Here is a 17,441-nt window from a genome sequence, read left to right as displayed (position 1 = left end):
TGTCCTTTTGTGGTTTATATAGTAGCAATTTAATAATACTTCAAATTGATGAAGGGTATTTAAGTAATTTTATCCATTAACGCTGGCCCTCTGCTTAATCTCAGAATCAAAAGCACCCCTACGGTTGATTCTCAAATTCTGATTATTTGCCTTCAAAAAAAGCTATTAGAAGTTGAAGTTGGTATAATTAACCTGAAATAAACAGCTATTTTTAGTTTTTTTTTAAGCTAAAAGCTATAAATTGAGTGAAGAAGGCTAGGCCAAACACTCCCTATATCACATTTGTAAAATAAATTATTGATACAAATATAATATAATTAAGTTACCATTAATATCTAATAAAATAAATTATTGATACAAATATAATATAATTAAGTTACCATTAATATCTAGTAAATTGATACAAGTATAATAATTAAGTTACCATCAATATCTAATATAACGTAATTTTTTATCCTACATTAAACGAAATTTAGATTATTGCTACGGTTTCGAGTAGGCACATGGAGGCCCTTATCAATAATTAAGGGGATCAATAACGTTTTTTCATACATTGTAACGTTTTTTCATAATTAAGGGGATCAATAACGTTTTTTCATACATTGTAACGCAGGAGCCAAAAGGGGAGAAGTAGGCATTTTGCCTATTGAAGTTGGATTTCGAAGCTCCAACGCGCTCTGCAACTGAGGAGGCATTTTGCCAATTCTCGTTTTGGCTCCTCCACATGTAGCCAGCGTCCTTAGCTAGGCAAAGCACTCTTCCCGCCATTGTGTTGGCCTCCATCGCTGCTTGTTCCTTCTCTGTTCCAGCCCATTGATGATCACAGGTATGGCTCTCTTTCTCTTTCTCCACTTCCCTGTTCTTCCCCATCATCTATCTGCAAAGGAATACATGATTCAGGGCAATCCATTTGCAAAAATTGGGTTTGTGTACTGAAATTGTTGATTGGGAAATTGATGATAGCCACTGGGTATAACCGTTGATGATTTATTTGAAGCTATCGGATCTGAGGGCGCATCATTGTCAAAAGTTTCGATTTTTGTTTGTTGGTCTGTATTTTCATGCTTTTTTTGTATATTTAAAGCTGCATTTGATACTTTTTTTTTTTTGGGTAAAAAATTGGGTTTTGGGTTTTATATTCAGTGTTTATGCAACGTGCCTGGTAGATTGAGTGATTCACTTTTATATTTCGTTGTATTTGCTTTTATAGATTGCTTGATGGTAGGCTTTTCAATGTGTAGAGGGTTTTCTCCAATGTCCTCTACATGTTCGATAAATTGCCTCAAAGAATTGACTCCAGCCAAGAATCTATACATGTTTTATATTATGTGTTACTGATTGCAGCCAAGAATTGATTGTTGCTGATGTGTAGAGGGTTACTGATTGTTTTATATTATATTACCCACAATTCCAACCAAGAATTGCCTCAAAGAATTGTCCTCTACATGTTTTATATTATGTGTTACTGATTGCACAATTCCAGCCAAGAATTGACCTCACAATTCCAGCCAAGAATCATGGATTTGAAAACTCCCATCCAACCATGAAACAATCCCTCTGTTTTCAAGACCAAATCCCTCCTTGGACTAAGAGTTTGGGACCATCCCTTTTATATATGTGCCATAAATTTCATATTTTTAGGAAGATGAAAAGGAAAATATATATATATATATATATATTTCAATTTGTTAGTGCAAACTTTGGTACTATTTGTTGTTTTGTTCTTGACTTTTATTTACTTAATTTTGTTATTTGTTAATTTCTTGGTCCTTGACATTTGTTTCACAAATTGAATCAGATTAGTTTAGAACTGTGAATCAGATTAGAACTGTAAATAGAACTGTCAATCAGATTATTTTGTACTCCACATTTTTGGCAAAATAAAGATTATTTTCTATGAATTGAGAGCAAGGAAAATTTTAAATTATTTTCTATGAATTGTGAATCAAATTAGTTCCCATGCATTCGGAAAATTTTAGATGGGATCAGATTACTTTCTATGCATTATGAATCAGATTTGTTTCAATTGTGAATCAGGAAAATTTTAAATTACTTTCAAAGATGTCCAATTATGTCCAATTATAAATTACTTTGTTCCATTATGAATCAGATTTGTCCATTATGTCCAATTTTAAATTACTTTCAAAGATGTTCAATTATGTCCATTATGAATCAGATTTGTTCCAATTTTAAATTACTTTGTTCCAATTATGTCCACCATTCCATAATTCATTATTTTTGGAATTAGGCCATGAATTGATACTTTTTTTTTTCTTTTCTTTTTGTGTGGTATGAACAATTGTGTTTTAGATGGAATATCAAGGAAATACATATTTTAGCAACCTAATGAACAATGAGTTTGACCTTGACCATGATTTTACCACTGAATCTCCTCAACAAGAGAGTCAATCTTTATCATTCTCTCCTGAAATTATTACTCAAACTACAAAGATATCACAACGCAAAAGGAACTTCACTTTAGAGGAAGACATGATGCTCATATCTTCATGGCTTAATATTAGCTTAAATCCAATTAGAGGAAATGAGCAAAACTCAAAGGCATATTGGTTAAGAGTGTGGGAGAACTTCAACAAGTACAAAACCTTCGATTATGAAAGAACTCAAACTTCTCTAATCGGTGGTTGACGATTCAACTTGCCACAAATAAATTTTGTGGATGTTTTGCTCAAGTTGAACAGTTGCATTGGAGGAAAGGAGAGAGGAAGAGAGAATCATGTCAATGGATACAAGTACGATGCCTCCATTGCAAACACAATATATTCGCCAACGTCAGATGCAAATCCTTGAAAAAAGGATTTAATTGTTTCTATTTAGCTTTGAAACTATGTTTTTATTTAATTTAAGTTTGACTGTATTTTATTTAACTTTGTGTTAATGTAAATTTGGGTTGTGATTGAATTTCACTTTTCATGGCATAATAGTGAGTTGTTGCAAATTATTGTTATTGTTTTGCATAGTCTTTGTATTATTAAAGATCATAGATTAAAAACAAATCACTAGTGATATATTATTGAAAGCACATAAAGTAGTACAAATATTTTTGAAAACACACTCACTAAAGCATATAAACTAGTATAGAAATCAATAAGAACCAACTAGTACTTCTCACAAGGAGTCTCCATGCAGTGTCCACAAGTGTTCGATTAAGTCCTATTTGAGTTTGGAGTGAGTTTCTCTATCTCTGATGCGATGATGATTTTGAATGAATTCAAAAAGTTCTGGTGTACGCTCATGAGGCACTGGTGGAAGACTTTCACTAATTGTATCATAATTAAAGTTTAATCCATTGCCATCCCTCTCATCTTCAACAATCATGTTATGCATTATTATGCATGCCATCATAATATCTTCCATTATTTCCGTTTTCTAAAAACGTGCAGGTCCTCGCACAATCGCGAAACGTGCTTGGAGCACACCAAATGCTCGCTCAACATCCTTCCTTGCCGATTCTTGAGCTTTTGCAAAATATATTTGCTTATTCCCTTGTGGAGATAAGATTGTTTTGACAAATGTTGCCTATTGCGGATATATACCATCGGCAAGATAGTATCCCATTGTATAATCATTTCCATTGATTGACTAATTGACTGGAGGAGCACGACCTTGAGTAAGGAGTGAAAATACAGAAGAACGATCTAATACATTGATGTCGTTATGAGATCCGGGCATCCCAAAAAAGGCATGCCATATCCATAAATCTTGAGAAGCCACAGCTTCTAAAATAATAGTTGGTTCATTGATGTGACCAGAATACATACCTTTCCGTACAGTAGGACAATTTTTTCACTTCCAATGCATACAATCAATGCTCCGTAACATACCAGGAAACTAGCGATTGCTTCCCATTGCTAATAATCTTGAAATATCATCGTTGTTAGGGCTTCTCAAGTACCTCTCAGAAAACATTGCAACCACCACCTTAACAAAGTGTTTTAGACTCTCTATGGCGGTGCTTTCACCAATTCTCACATAATCATCCACCGAATCTGCTGCTACTCCATAAGCGAGCATCCTCGTAGCAACTGTCATTTTTTGAAGGAAAGACAAACCAATGATTCCAACAACATCTGTTTTCTAGACAAAATATGGATCGTATGCTTCCACCGTAGATAGAATACGAAGAAAAAGAGATCGATTCATCCGGAATCTCCTCCTGAATAAATGGATAGGATATATAGCTGTTTTTGAGAAGTAGTCTCGATAAAGTCTCTCATGGCCTTGAACTTGATCGCGATAAATAACTGCATGGCCTTCAATGGAACCACTACGTCTTCTCGAACATCTTTTTCTATTGAGTCCTTCTTCTTCCATTGCAGCTATCGTTATTATCTGCAATTCGTCATCACCGCCAAAGTCGTTAAGAATCATTTTCATGGTATTGCGAGCCATGGTAATTAAAAAATGAATGAAGTTGAGAAATATAGTTCAAATTGGTAAAAATGAAAGAGCAAATCCTTTTTATGAACAAAAATATATGACCGTTAGGAATATGTTCGTTACAGAATATTTCCGTTACAGAATAATACCGTTTGAAAATATGACCGTTGAGAGAATATTACCGTTTGAAAATATGGCTATTGAAAATATGACCGTTGAGAGAATATTACCGTTTGAAAATATGGCTATTGAGAGAATATTACCGTTTGAAAATATGACCGTTGAGAGAATATTACCGTTTAAAAATATGGCCGTTGAGATAATATGATTGTTTGAAAATATTTTTTTTATAAATAAATTAATTATATATTTTAAATAAATAAATATTTGCAAATGCCACGTCAATATATGCAGCATGTCATAAAAAGATTATTTATTTATTTATTAATGTTTATAATAGTTTTCTTTTAAAAATTAGTTAAGTTAGTTTGATTGGTTAGCTAAAATAAAGAGTATGGTTGGAGTGTACACTAGCTAAACTAGTTAGGCAAAATAAAGAAGGTAGTTTTCTGTGTACTTTGAAGAGGCATTTTAGAGAGCATGGTTGGAGATGCTTTATTCACTCCCAAATCTCCACTGACGAGTGAAGGGAAGAACGGAGTAACAACGGCGCTGACCAAGATTAACTCAATCATATCTAACCACTCTTCTCACTTCACTCCAGCCCTAAATCCCCAAATCTCCATTGACGAAAGAAGGAAAGAACGGAGCAGAAACAATTATTTTTGAATTGTAGAGAGACGATTTTCGATCTTCTCCTCTCTAAATCATATTATTGCATTCGTAGATCTCTCTAAAGGTCCGAATTTATTTTTTTAGGAAAATTCCTACCTTGAAACTATTTTTTTCGTTTTTGTGTTCTTAGAGTTGCACACAAAGAAACAATCACAGAGGGAGAGACAGATATGAAGGTTCAGAGTCGTACTCGTAGTCGTACTACATACAGTAGAACAAGGAAGAAGAGGACTCCCAAAGGGAAAACTGATTCTGTTGATATATCCTCCGACCATTCAGCAGGTACGCTTCTATCTTGTCAACCTTTTTTTTTTTTTTTTTTTTTCTCTGAATAATGTCTCAATATTCATATGCAATTCAATCACCCTACCTTTGAATAACTATGAATTTGTTTTAGATTTGTGTTTTTTTATTTTTTTTATTTTAATATTTTATTATAGTACTGTTTCTCTATTTAATATCTGTTGCCTATGGAAAATTTTAAATCTTTCATTGGCTTTAGTGGTACTTACTGAACTAGGGTTTGATGCTGAATTTGACAAAGGTTTTGTTGATACTTTGGATAAATTTCAAAATGCTGGTACATAGCAGAATTAAAATGGGGGACTTACGTGTAGGAACTAATAGGTGGGCTTATTGTCCAATTGGTATTGTGAGAATTAATGGTATTTTTTATCAAACACAATTAAAAAATGTCACTAATTGTTAATTTTTAGCGATAGTTTGAAAATTGTCACAAAAAATGTCACTAATTATAAGTTTTAGCAATAGTTTAAGAAAATCGTCACCAAAAAAATTAATCAGCTTATTTGGTTTCATTTTTCTGAAAACAGTTTTCAGAAAATTCTACTTTCTTGTTCTTCGTATTTTTTTTGTTTTTACTGAATTTTTTTAATATTTTAAGTATCTTTGTTTTAATTTTTAGATATATCTAACATAAATACACCTAAAAAGTAAAAAAATTATGAAAAATATCTTTTAAAAACTCTATAAGTACCAAAAATACAAAAAAAATACGAGAATTCAGTACATTTTTTTATATTTTTATGTGTTTATTAATTTTTTAAAATATTTTTTCACAATTTTTTTACTTTTTAGATACATCTAAGCAAGGTGCATCTTAAAAAGTAAAAAAAATGCTTAAAATTTTAAAAATATTTACTACAAACAAAAAAACACGAAAAACAAAAAACTCCAGTTTTCAAAAAACTTAATCCAGAAAACTCAAACCAAACACACTAAATAATTTTCAAATTTCAATTTTCAACGACAGTTTAAAAAATTTGTCATAGAAAAATGTTGCTAATTGTAAGTTTTAGTGACAATTTATAAAAATCGCGACAAAAAAAGTCACTAATTATTAATTTTTAGCGACATATGTAAAAAAATCGTCACAAAAAATTATTTGTAGTGAGCGACGATTTTACTATGATTTATTTTCAATAAGACTTGAAGGGAATTAAGTCCAATTATTAAGATCTATTGGTAGTTTACCCAATGAATATATATATATATATATATGTGGAGAGGTGACTTAAGTGGAAGAGTGCGTCTGGGATGCCGTGTGATAAACCAGTACCCACTAGACCAAAAAGAAAGTTCTAAGAATGGCTATTAGACCAACGATGTTGTATGGGACGGAATGTTGGGTAACTAAGAAATAGCATGTAAATAAGATGAGTGTTACTGAGATGAGGATGCTAAGGTGGACGTGTGGCAAGATTAGAAAAAATAGAGTTAGGAATGAGTATATTCGTGAATAGGTGGGAGTGATACTAATAGAAGATAAGTTGAGAGAGAATAAATTAAGATGGTTTGATCATATACAACAGAGATCAACAAAGGCAGTAATGAAGAGATGCGATACAGTGATGGTAGATAGAAGAATTAAGGGAAGGGGTAGACCTAAATTGGCGTGGGTTAGTGTAGTAAATAGAGATATGAATCTCCTTAATTTGACTAACTAAATGGCCGTTCATAGAGTCGAGTGGAGAAGATAGATTCATTTAGCCAAACCCATTTGATGGGTCTTAAGCCTTGGCTTGGTATGATTATATATGTGGATCAAAAAATATATATGTATATAAAATTCCCCCCCTCTGAAGGGTCATTTAGCTTGTTCAATAGTTCTAATGAGGTTGAATGCCAATTTTGACAAGAGCTTTGTCGATTAACTGGGTCATTTTTCAAATGTTGGTTCATTTTAGTACTTAGTGATTCAAAAAATTAGAGTTGGCCAACAAAGTGATTATCATTGCTTGTTTACAGGGGCGGAGCTAGGGTTCGATCATTGGGGGGACCAAAATAATGGCAGCGAGATAAGGCCCACTAGGCAGACGAGTTTAGTAGGATTGATTTTGTTTGTAATAAATTTTGAACAAAATAAATATAATAAATAATTATTTGCCTACTACAAAAAAAGGAAGAGGAAGTTGTTACATGGTTTCTCTTATAATAAAGGCAAATTAATATGAAATGTATTAAGTCTGTTAGATATCACTTAAATACTTTACCAAAACTTTTCACTTTCCACGTAACTTCTCATGTGGCATGATGGGTTCTATCATTTTTTTAATATGATACACCTAACATTATATACCCATGACATTAATTGTTTAAATACACATAGAAAATAAAATGAAAGATTGAAATAAATGTGGTGATAGCATGTCTTGAAATTAAATAAGTAATAAGAATGTAAATCAATTATGAATGAATACAAGAAATGTGAACGTAAATCATAGCAATATCAAGATGTGTGTTGCTGAGTGAAAAGTGAAAGAATAAAGAAGGATAAAGGTAAGGAAAAAAGAAAACCAAAATGTTATGGACCATGAAAATTTACCTTGAATTTTATCCTGAAAGCGTATGTGTGGTGTAGATTTAAAGTTAGTGGGATGATCATACTTGCACTGAATATAGACCATTATTACTATTAGTGAACAATTTATGTGCAAACAACTATTCATTAAACAAGTGTGTACAGATATTTACAATGTTTTAAAAAGCGCACTTAGGGGTGTGCCTAAGCGCGAGGCGCAATGACGCACTTCACCAAGTTAAGGCAATGAGCAGAACAAAAGGCGCTGAGGGGCGCTTGGGGATGAGGCACAAGGGCTTTATGGGCTTTACGTAGATTTTTTCTCCAACACTTGATTTAAGTGATTTCTTGTGTGCATACCCATAGGGATTATAACCTTTCAATATAAAATGAACAGACGTGTGAAAGGAGCTCATAAAAGTGATTAAAAAAAAAAAAACCTAATGATTAAAAAAAGGGATCGAAAGACGTGGAAGAGATAATGACACGATCTTCTTCATCAACGATTGACGTCATCTTCTATAGCTCTTTCTGTTCTATTCTGTTCTCTTCTTCTTCGCTGTGTTCTCTCTATCTCTTTTCTTTTTCTTCTTTGTTGGTTCACTTCTTTTTTTCTTTCTTTATTTCTTTTTGGTCTAAGCCACTATTATTCTTCTTCTTTTTTTCTTCTCTACTCCAATCATTGTTCCCCCTTTCTGTCATTGGGTTCTCTCTATCAGCCACCACGTTTTCATCTTCTTTTTCGTTATGCAGCCAATGATTGAATGTTTACTTTTTTTGGTTTTTTAAGTTTTGAAACTTGCTTTATGTTTTTAGAATGCTATATATATTTGTTTATGTTGAAAACTTCGTCTATATTAAAATTTTGCTTATCTTCTACAACTTTTGCCTCATTTTGGTGAGGCGCGCACCTCGCCTCGCACTTAGGCTAAAAGAGACCTTACTACCTCAGTGCGCCTAGAGTTTTTTAAAATCATGCCCAATCAAAATTTAGCACAACTCTCAAATTGCTACTGAGTTCAAATGTTGATTACTTTACACGTGTATAGTGGTTATTTGTGTGCAAGTTGATCAACTAAAATCTTACACAAGGACAAATCAGAGAGTTCAATTACAAATCAGAGGGTTTAAAGAAAAAGTTAGAGGGTTCAATTGAAACCCTCATCTCACTACATAAAATCCTATATATGTAATAATTTTTTTTGAATGTTTAGAGGGTTCACTTGAATCCCCCTTATTACAACGTTGTGTGGCCTTTGCAGAAAGGTGTGGATTACTCTTATTACGTAGTTTTAATCAAGCTTTTACTAGTCTTGAAATTTTTGATTCATTAATTTACTTTAATTGATATAGCGATCGCGGGTTTGACTCGACTCTTGTGGTATCCCATACTCGGGTTTAATGCTTTCATATTGTTGTTTACCTCTTTTTTCCCTTGTATCTCTTTGAAATTGGCCTTTGGGTTGTTGTGGTTGTGTTTGGGTAGGTTGATCGCTTGTTTTTCAAACTTTGTGTTGCCTAGAATTTTGGTCCTCCGCTCGAGTGGCACTTCTTGCGCTTGAGCGGGCTTTGCAAACACTCAGTACTTTTGTAGGTCTGTAAAAGTACTAGAAGAGTGATTTCTACGCTTGAACGGGGTTTCCTATGCTCGAGCAGGTGGGCACTCGAGCGGCCTTTCTTGCGCTCGAGCGTTGGTCTGTTGTTTGCAAAACTACTGGATGTGTGTTTTTCACGCTCGAGCGACGCTTCTTGCGCTCGAGCGGTGAGCGTTGGTAGATTGTGTCTTGGCCCTCGAGCGGCCTTTCTTGCGCTCAAGCGAAGCAATTTATTGTGTCTGACGGTCGAGCTTCAACTCTTCTGCTCGAGCGGACTATGTGTATATCAGATCGCGAAAATGACTTTTTACATCACTTTTTCAGATATTTTCTCCCTAAAACCTAAAGTTGGGACCCTCTCTCTCTCAAACACTCTCTCTCACTACATTTTTACCTAGTTTTAGTGATTTCTTCACCCTAATCCCTTTGATTAAAAGGTAGACCATCTTAAGATCTCCATTTTGATCTGAATAGAGTTGGATTTGGGCATCCTCGAAGTTTCACTCTTGCTTGGCTCGTTTTTTCTCTTTGAGGTAGGGATTTTCTACACTTTGATATGGTTTTTAGCTTAGTTATTGGTCGTTGTGTAACAATGGTGGGATTTGAGAGTATTTTGACAAATCTAGGGTTTGGATATGAAATAAAAAGAGGGGTTTTTGGTGAATGTGAAATAAATGGGTATGGAGTTTGAATGTGAGGTGATATTGTGTCAAAATTGTTGATTTTAGTACCTGGGTTGATATTTGGAAAAAGGGGAGTTTTGCCCTAATTGGATTAAATTGTTGTATTGTATAAATAATTGAAATTGACATTGGTAATGTGCAATTGGATGATGGTGGATGTAAATGGTGGAGTTGGACACGTGTTGTCTCTCACTTGTGGGAATTTGAACAATTTTATCTATTGAGAGATTGTATATCTGTTTAGAAATATCTGTATTGGGCTATCGGTAGAGGATAGCTGTAGAAAATTTAATGTATAAAGAGAAATAGAGAATTGTATAGATATTGATTGTATTATTGATAGATGTATTGATATGTTACAATGATTCCTATATATAGAAGAGTAGGTGGTAGTAGGTGGTAGGTGGAGTAGGTGAAGTGGAGGTGGTAGTGGTGTAGTGGGTTAGGTTTAGTGGAGTAGGTGAGGTGGTAGTGGTGTAGTGGGTTAGGTTTAGTGGAGTAGGTGAAGTGGAGGTGATAGTGGTGTAGTGGGTTAGGTTTAGTGGAGTAGGTGAGGTGGTAGTGGTGTAGTGGGTGGATTTTAACAGCCCCCCGCAAACTCAAGGGGGATAGGAACTAACCAACTTGAGTTTGGAGAGAGTAACAAAACAAGAAAATACATAAAAATAAAAGAGAATAGGAGACACTGTATGGTCGTGTCAGACCATTGGTGAAGACACTGGATGGTGGTGTCATAACGTTGTAGAGGACACTGTATGGGGGTGTCATAACGTTGTAGAGGACCCTGTATGGCAGTGTCAGACCGATGTAGAAGACAGTTTATGGGGTCATGTCGGACCGTTGTAGCAGACAATGTTGTGACAGTTTTTGTGACAGTTTACGGAGTCTTGCTGGACCCTTGTAGAAACTAACCGGAATCAATGTCGGGACAGTTTATAGAGTCTTGTCGGACCCATAAAGGAGCTAACCGGAATCAATGTCGGGACAGTTTACAGAGTCTTGTCGGACCCATGAAGGAGCTAACCGGAATCAATGTCGGGACAGTTTACAGAGTCTTGTCGGACCCATGTAGAAGACACTGTATGAGTGTGTATATAGGCTGCCCAAAAGATATACATGTAGATATATATATCGAGCCCGCAAAAGTCGCGCCCTCAAAAGGCGCGCCCACTTTATCAAAAGATGTGCCCGACAGAAATCATCGAGCGGCGAGCCATCAAAAGGCGCGCCAGACACGCGGCGATGCACGTGACCGACAGAACGCGTGTCGGCCTCTTCGTCAGGGTCTTTATAAACCGAAGCGGAGGCTGAGGCTTGGAAGCATAACAAACCAGTTGAAACCTCTGCATTCTCAGAGAGCTTGTCTCGAAGAGCTGCAAATCTTGAAACACTCTGTAACCAACCCTGTCTGACAGTACCAATCGGTAATCGCTGCTTCTCTGAAACACTTAGCAACCCAAAAACATGGCCTCTTCTTCCCGTCCAGCTACCCAGAACATGGCCTCTTCTTCCCGTGGTCTGCTTACTCTCTTTCCCGACCTCAACGAGTCCACAAGAGAGATAACCGGTGCGGTTGCCCTTGAACCTCAACCAAACGCCCCTGAGTTTGCTCCGTTGACCTTTCCTATGCGGTCTGTGGAGCAAAGAATGGCAGCGCAATCAGATATTGAGGCGAATCAGTATACTTTGAAGTCATGTGTGGAAACCATGACTGCGGTCACAAACTTGTCGCACCGGCTGCAGAGTAGGACAAATGAGGTGCAGCAGTTAAACGCCCAACTGGCTCTGCTCCAACGCATGTATAAGGATGCGCAAGCAGAGATAAGTGTGCTAAAGGCGGAAAATAAGGAACTGAAGCGGAAGGCCACCGTTATGTTCCGATTTGGAGGTCCGCCATATGCTGCAGTGGAGGAGCAGGGAGTAGTGATCGTGCCCAGTGGAGTGGGTGCGGGAAACACAGAGGCAGCACCGGCAAGGGCCGCCCAGGACGGAGGCAAGAAAAAACGACCCGCAGCAGAGTAGAGAAGCAAAATCCCGCCTGTGGATGTGGTTGTTTTGTGTGTGTGTTTTTTTTTTTGTTTTTTTTTTTTTTTTTGTTTTTTTTTTTTTTGGTGTAAAATGCTGATCGGGGTTGATCCCCGGCATGAAGAAATGACAAGTTTGTAAAATGTTTTTTTTTTTTTTTTTTTTTTTTTTTTTTTTTTTTTGGGGAGTGTTGTGTTGAAAAAATAAAAATAAAATGAAAGAAAACAAGGGAGAAAGAAAATAGATAAAAAAATATGTATAGATGGATTATATGAAAAATATCAGGGTGATTGTTTCAAAAATAAAGTGGGGGTATGTAAAAAGGAGGAAAAGTGATTTGGAAAAAATAAATAAAAAATAAGTGATTTTAAAATCAAATGGAGGAGAGTTTGAATAATAGAATATAATAAAAAGAGATATATATATATATATATATATATAAAGTAAAGAAGGTGGGGAACAACATGATAAGGGTGTATTTTAAAATGATAAATAAAAGAAAGTTGAAGACAACATGATACCGGTGTGTATGGATGTGATAATGAGAGTGAAACAAACTTGGTGAGTGTGATTAAATAAATAAAAGAAGAATGGGTGTGCTTTCCTTAGTGCTCCTCTCTCTGCCTTCAAAGTCGAGATTGGTCTCTCCAAACGAAGGCTCAACATTCAAATCATTGTAGTCCTCTGAAAAGGTTCTAACCATGTGCCACAAAATTGGCCCCACCATTATTTGCCTGATAGATAGATGGCTGGAAGCCCTTGACAACACCAGCACCACATATGGACAAATGCATACACACACAATCACAGCGCTGGCACCACCGATGAGTATGGTGGATAGCCTCCTGTGGGCCATCTCTAACACCTCATCATCTCTATAACCAGATACTGATATTAAACAAAATGTTAATATAAATATCAGCAGCCCATAATCGTATCTTGCTTTCATTCTTGGAAAAAATCTTATGAATGTCACTACTGCAGCTAGTATGAAGACGAAAAGCCCAAGTAGTATGGGCTCACATATTTCTCCAGAAAAACTAGCAATTCGATGAGCTCCAACGCCAAGAGTACCAGCAAGCAGTGTTGCAAAACCCCTATTTACACCCCTTCCAAGTGTTGCACCCACAGAGAAGTCAAAGACAACAACAATAGTAAGAACAGCCCACATTGCAGAGACACCAAAACCATCATAGAGAGGGTCACAGTAGTAGAACTAAAAGGTTGAGAAGGTGGTGTAGAGAGAAACCGAAGAGAGAGTTGCCGAGAGAGAGAGGTTGGCCTCTTCATCTCAGAGAGAGATGAGAATAGTTGATCTTTGTATGTAGAGAAGTCGCCTCTGGTGGCGGCGAACTGGAAGCTATATGTATTGATAGATATGACAGCGGAATAGGTTGAGGTCCGGCGGGCGGCTAAGGTGAGGTTGCCGCCCGCCGGGGAAGCGAAAATACTAGGTTCTAAACCTGCTCTGATACCATGTAGAAAATTTAATGTATAAAGAGAAATAGAGAATTGTATAGATATTGATTGTATTATTGATAGATGTATTGATATGTTACAATGATTCCTATATATAGAAGAGTAGGTGGTAGTAGGTGGTAGGTGGAGTAGGTGAAGTGGAGGTGGTAGTGGTGTAGTGGGTTAGGTTTAGTGGAGTAGGTGAGGTGGTAGTGGTGTAGTGGGTTAGGTTTAGTGGAGTAGGTGAAGTGGAGGTGATAGTGGTGTAGTGGGTTAGGTTTAGTGGAGTAGGTGAGGTGGTAGTGGTGTAGTGGGTGGATTTTAACAATAGCTATGATTGTTGTAGAAATTGCATGGGGATTAGGTGAACTAAAACTAATCTATTGTTGGTTGTCATTGAATATGACTATGTTTTAAATATATTGTATATGTATGATTGTTTGGGAAGAGAAAGGGGATGTATTCCATTGTTTGGGAGGAGATAGGAGATGGACTACATTGAAATTAAGTTGGTTGGAGTGTCTAGGGTGAAAGTCCCGAAATCTTGTGTATACATGGGTGCCGATCCCGCGAATGAAATTTTCATAAAATGGCAAATTTGAAGTGTTTGTGTGGTAGTGTATTGAATTGAAAAATCACTGAGTTGTAGTCTCAGTTGGTTTGTTGAAAGATAATGAAATTGACTCATGAATTGAGAAGAATTAATGAACTTGAAATGAATTGAAGGAAAATGAATTGAAATATGAACTTGAGTACTTTAAGACCATATAAAATGTGGATATTCTGTCACTAACATTGTATATGCACATTGTACTTGTATCTTTGTTAAATCTTATATATTATGTTAGATTGTTCTTACTGGGCTTTGGCTCACCCTATTTGGGAAAAATATGTTCAGGTGTCGGTGATATGCCTTGGATAATAGCTTGGAGGGACTTTTGGAAGCAAGAGCTTCTTTATTTTGTTATATTCTTTTGTATAGCCAAGGGCTTAAATTGTATTGAGCTAGACTCACTTTTGTGTAACCAAGTAGTGACTTGGAAATATGTAAGCCTATAGGGCATATGACTATATGTTTTAGTTTTAATTCTCTTATCAATGCAACACACGCTGTAGATTCAGGATGAACATTTGTAAATGTATATTGCATGTGTTAACTATTGTAAAAGAACTTTAATGAACGAAAGTATCTCATTTCTATTATTCTTCCGCTTATGAGTTGGATTTATTGTATTATTTTGGGGGCGTGACAATTGATATTCATGTGTTTTGGTCAAATTATGGTAACTTATCTTGGTTGACTAGGAAAGGGTTGCTAGTTTTATGATTGTGTTTATTGTGTTATCATAGAGGTTTGTGGAGATCAAATTGTGAAGCTTCATTCATGTCAGCCACACATTGCTGTGCACCCACAGGAAAATCAGATGGGAAAAAGTGTTGAAGAAGCTGAAGATAAAAGGAGTGAGGAACTAGTTCTTCCGTATTTGCAAGGTGGCTTTCCACGTCGCCAACGATCAAAGAGGGGAGTAAACCACAAGAATGTATCCAAAGTTCAAAATGCCGGTATTTTCAGTACTCAACTATGCATGAAGCTTGGTTTCCAATAATTAATCCTTTACAATTATATCATAAAGCCTGCTAATGAATATTTTGTGTTTGATCAAATCCATTATAATTCCTGTTTGGTAATCAGAAAATAGTTAAAATTTTGATTGTGTGTGCTGGTGCTATAATAGACTTTGACGGAGGCCAAATTACAAAAGACATTGCAAGTCAGCCACAATTTGCAGCACGTCGGCCTGCACGTAAAAAGAGAAAACCTAATAAAAAAGATGAAGTGACAAGTGGCCCTGCAGTAGTTTACCGATCTTCAGGTCGTGAACGGTCAAAGAGAAGAGTTGACTGTGAGAAAGGAATCACCCCACAGCAAGGAAAGTTGGACACCAATACGTTTGAATGCTATTTGGAGTAAGCTTTTGGTTTTGGCAGTCAGATGTGAAGAAAGCACCCTTTTCACTTTTCTTTTACATTTTTCTCTCTTTTCCGTTAACAAAATATTTTGGGTTATATAGGAGTTTATGGAGGAGCTTTGGGAATGAGAAGCGGAATTTATTTACGTATCTTGATTGCTTGTGGTTTTCCTTGTACACAAAAGAATCTTCCAAAGCAAACGTGTTGAATTGGATTAAGAAGAAGCACATTTTCTCGAAAAAATATGTCTTTGTTCCCATTGTCCGGTGGTAGGTTTTTGTTCTTAATTAATCATGTGATGTAACATAACTTCATCTTGTCAATCTGTGGGTTATGTGAAGTGAGATAACTTTTTCCTAGGTGTCACTGGAGCCTTTTAATCTTCTGTCACTTTGGTGAAAGTCTGGAATCAAAAAGTAGAACTCCATGCATGTTGTTGCTGGACTCACTGCAAATGGCAAACCCAAAGCGGCTTGAACCTGGGATAAGGAAGTATGTTTCTGCAACCTACCATCTTATTTCACTGCAGCTGTCAAATTGAGTGCTAAATATGCGCTTGCTTTTTGCTCGCCTGCATGTTTATTTATATATTTTGAATTTCTGGTTTTATTTTATCCTTCCTCAGGTTTGTGTTGGACATATACAAATCAGAGGAGAGGCCAGAGAACAAACAGCAAATTAATCGAATTCCTTTAAAAGTCCCGAAGGTGACATTCTTTTCTCATCTCACCCTTAACCTTATTTGATGAATGCTAACTCATATGACTCTCAAACACACTTTCAGGTGCCGCAGCAGAGAAATGGTGAGGAGTGTGGCAATTTTGTTCTTTACTACATAAACCTATTTATAGAGAGTGCTCCTGAAAATTTTAGCATAAATGAAGGCTACCCTTACTTTGTAAGTTATTTTGTTCCATAACAGTTGTGTATTTTTCTCAACCAAGAAATATTTGAATGATGTTTTGTTCGTTTTGTTTTGGTGCTGCATCATATAGATGAAAGAGGACTGGTTTACTCCTGAAGGCTTGGAGTGCTTCTGCAAAAGACTTGATTCATTTTGCGAGTGAATTCTTTTTGTTTGGTCAGATGCTCGTAACAGAGAACCATAATCAGTAGTGATATGGATAGATACAAAGGAATGGCATGATCATTTTCTCTGTAGGCTACATGTTGATGGCGGAAGATGAAAATTAAGTGCTATGTTATGTAGGTTGATGGTGTTTTTTGTGGAAAGATCAAATGAGAGATGAAATGGAATCAACATTAGTAGTACTCCCTTGAAAAATTTCTGAAGAACCATGTTCTATATTTTCTTTTGGCTTTTAGTGGCAATTTTTTAAATCCATGTACATTGCAATGGAATTGCAACTGAATTTATTCGAGATGCTTCAATTTTATACCGATGTTGGAGTTCAAAATTTTTGGTATTATTCCATTGTATCTGCTTTTTTACATATTACTATTCTTGTTAGAACTCTGCCTATTCTGCAGTAAGACTGGTGCCTTGTGGCAACTGGACCAGGGGTGGTCATATGATCTTGCTTTGGTCACTTTAGCAGAAGTAATGCAGATCCAAGTGGGTAATGAAGAGAGCACTGTTAATTAAAAAACCGAGGACCAGTTAGACAGATGGGGACATGATTCTCTTGCTTGTACTTAGGTTGAACTGTGTTTTTCTATGCCTCCAGTGCTTGC

General features: G+C 36.0%; 1 protein-coding gene across 3 annotated transcripts; it reads left to right on the top strand.

The window, feature by feature from the left end:
• Window positions 1–417: 417 nt before the first annotated feature.
• On the top strand, window positions 418–17,164 carry LOC114262686 (Cysteine proteinases superfamily protein). 3 transcript variants are annotated; one of them, XM_028203389.2, is made up of 9 exons: window positions 418–826; window positions 5,324–5,475; window positions 15,126–15,338; window positions 15,512–15,743; window positions 15,848–16,015; window positions 16,107–16,238; window positions 16,372–16,453; window positions 16,531–16,644; window positions 16,742–17,164. In XM_028203389.2, exons 2-9 carry the CDS (start codon window positions 5,364–5,366, stop codon window positions 16,811–16,813), a joined length of 1,125 nt encoding a protein of 374 aa, XP_028059190.1. In that variant the 5' UTR covers window positions 418–826; window positions 5,324–5,363; the 3' UTR covers window positions 16,814–17,164. The 3 variants fall into 3 exon arrangements, with proteins under 3 accessions (XP_028059190.1, XP_082778651.1, XP_082778650.1); XM_082922525.1 differs by having other exon boundaries at window positions 437–826; window positions 15,191–15,338; XM_082922524.1 differs by having other exon boundaries at window positions 549–826; window positions 3,402–5,475.
• Window positions 17,165–17,441: the final 277 nt, after the last annotated feature.

This window comes from Camellia sinensis, chromosome 4, assembly GCF_055761805.1.
Source record: "Camellia sinensis isolate YWXY chromosome 4, ASM5576180v1, whole genome shotgun sequence".
In the NCBI taxonomy this organism is placed as follows: domain Eukaryota; kingdom Viridiplantae; phylum Streptophyta; class Magnoliopsida; order Ericales; family Theaceae; genus Camellia; species Camellia sinensis.
Note: the sequence above shows the minus strand (reverse complement) of the source record. Positions and strands in the feature narration are given on the sequence as shown.

Excerpts from the sequence above, each read along its gene's own strand:
- LOC114262686 (XM_028203389.2), top strand. The coding sequence starts at position 5,364 with ATGAAGGTTCAGAGTCGTACTCGTAGTCGTACTACATACAGTAGAACA. Across the intron at positions 5,476-15,125 it reads ATCCTCCGACCATTCAGCAG|AGGTTTGTGGAGATCAAATT; the intron begins GTACGCTTCTAT and ends GTGTTATCATAG. Across the intron at positions 16,016-16,106 it reads TTTGTTCCCATTGTCCGGTG|GTGTCACTGGAGCCTTTTAA; the intron begins GTAGGTTTTTGT and ends ACTTTTTCCTAG.